The 1140-nt window shown below is 42.5% G+C and overlaps 1 protein-coding gene across 1 annotated transcript in view; it reads right to left on the reverse strand.

Moving 5' to 3' along the window:
- The window catches only part of MORC4 (MORC family CW-type zinc finger 4), a 14937-nt gene extending 13803 nt beyond the window's left edge, over positions 1-1134 (reverse strand). The window contains exon 1 of the mRNA XM_010833201.1: positions 997-1134. Within this exon, the coding sequence (XP_010831503.1) occupies positions 997-1133 (137 nt within the window). The 5' untranslated portion in view covers position 1134. The remainder of the gene's footprint in view (positions 1-996) is intronic.
- Between the last annotated feature and the right edge of the window lie 6 nt (positions 1135-1140).

Genomic DNA, 1140 nt, shown 5'->3' on the forward strand with positions numbered 1-1140 from the left:
TCCAAGCAAGAATACTGGAGTGGGTTGCCATGCCCTTCTCCAGGGGATCTTTCCAACTCAGGGATCGAACCCAGGTCTCCCACATTGCAGGCGGATTCTTTACCACTGATGGCAGGTCTAAGCTACCAGGGAATAACAAAATAACATTGCTGTGGTGCTAGACGATGAACAAGTAAATTCTAAGACTAAACTTACACAAAAAATTTACCCTAGGAAACAATGGACTACAAAGCTTACTTAATGGCACAAACTTCTAATACTTATTTTTATATGTGGCCAACAATGGCACCCCACTCCAGTACTCTTGCCTGGAAAATCCCATGGATGGAGGAGCCTGGTCGGCTGCAGTCCATGGGGTCGCTAAGAGTCGGACATGACTGAGCGACTTCACTTTTCACTTTTCACTTTCACGCATTGGAGAAGGAAATGGCAACCCACTCCAGTGTTCTTGCCTGGAGAATCCCAGGGACGGGGGAGCCTGGTGGGCTGCCGTCTATGGGGTTGCACAGAGTCAGACACGACTGAAGCGACTTAGCAGCAGCAGCAGCAACAACATGTGTTAGGCCTATGGGGCCCCTCAGGATTTCAATATTCCTAAACTTAAAGAAAGAAACAATGCTTATCCAGGTAACATTACCTTACATTTGTATAATACATTATTCTTTGCAAAGAGTTTTCATGTCCATTACTTCACTTACACAATTTCCAATATAATGGGAATACATAATCCATAAAAGAACATTCGTCAGATGATCACCTCAAAAAAGTAGAACCAAAAAGATAGAAAAATAGACTTGACATGACAGTTACAATGTTGAAAAATGGGAGGTACAAGCAACATGCAAGTCTATCAATCCCCAAATGGTATTTTTCCTTCTGAATTCCATGCCAGGCTTCAGGAGAAACGCAAACACTATAACCATACCAATTTAATTTACAGGAAAGCAAACCCTGAGGCTCATACTGAAGAGAATCTATATATATATTTTTACACACCTGGAAAACTGAAAAATGCTGGAATCCAGAGGCTTAAGTTGAAGAGAAGTTGTTCTGCTTTCTTCTCCAACAGATGAAAGCCGGCTGGGGCTATCAGTGCCCTCATACCCAGTCGTCTTATTATTCAAGTCATCCATATCTTGA

This window comes from Bison bison, unplaced genomic scaffold (assembly GCF_000754665.1).
Source record: "Bison bison bison isolate TAMUID 2011002044 unplaced genomic scaffold, Bison_UMD1.0 scf7180017863181, whole genome shotgun sequence".
Lineage (NCBI taxonomy): Eukaryota > Metazoa > Chordata > Mammalia > Artiodactyla > Bovidae > Bison > Bison bison.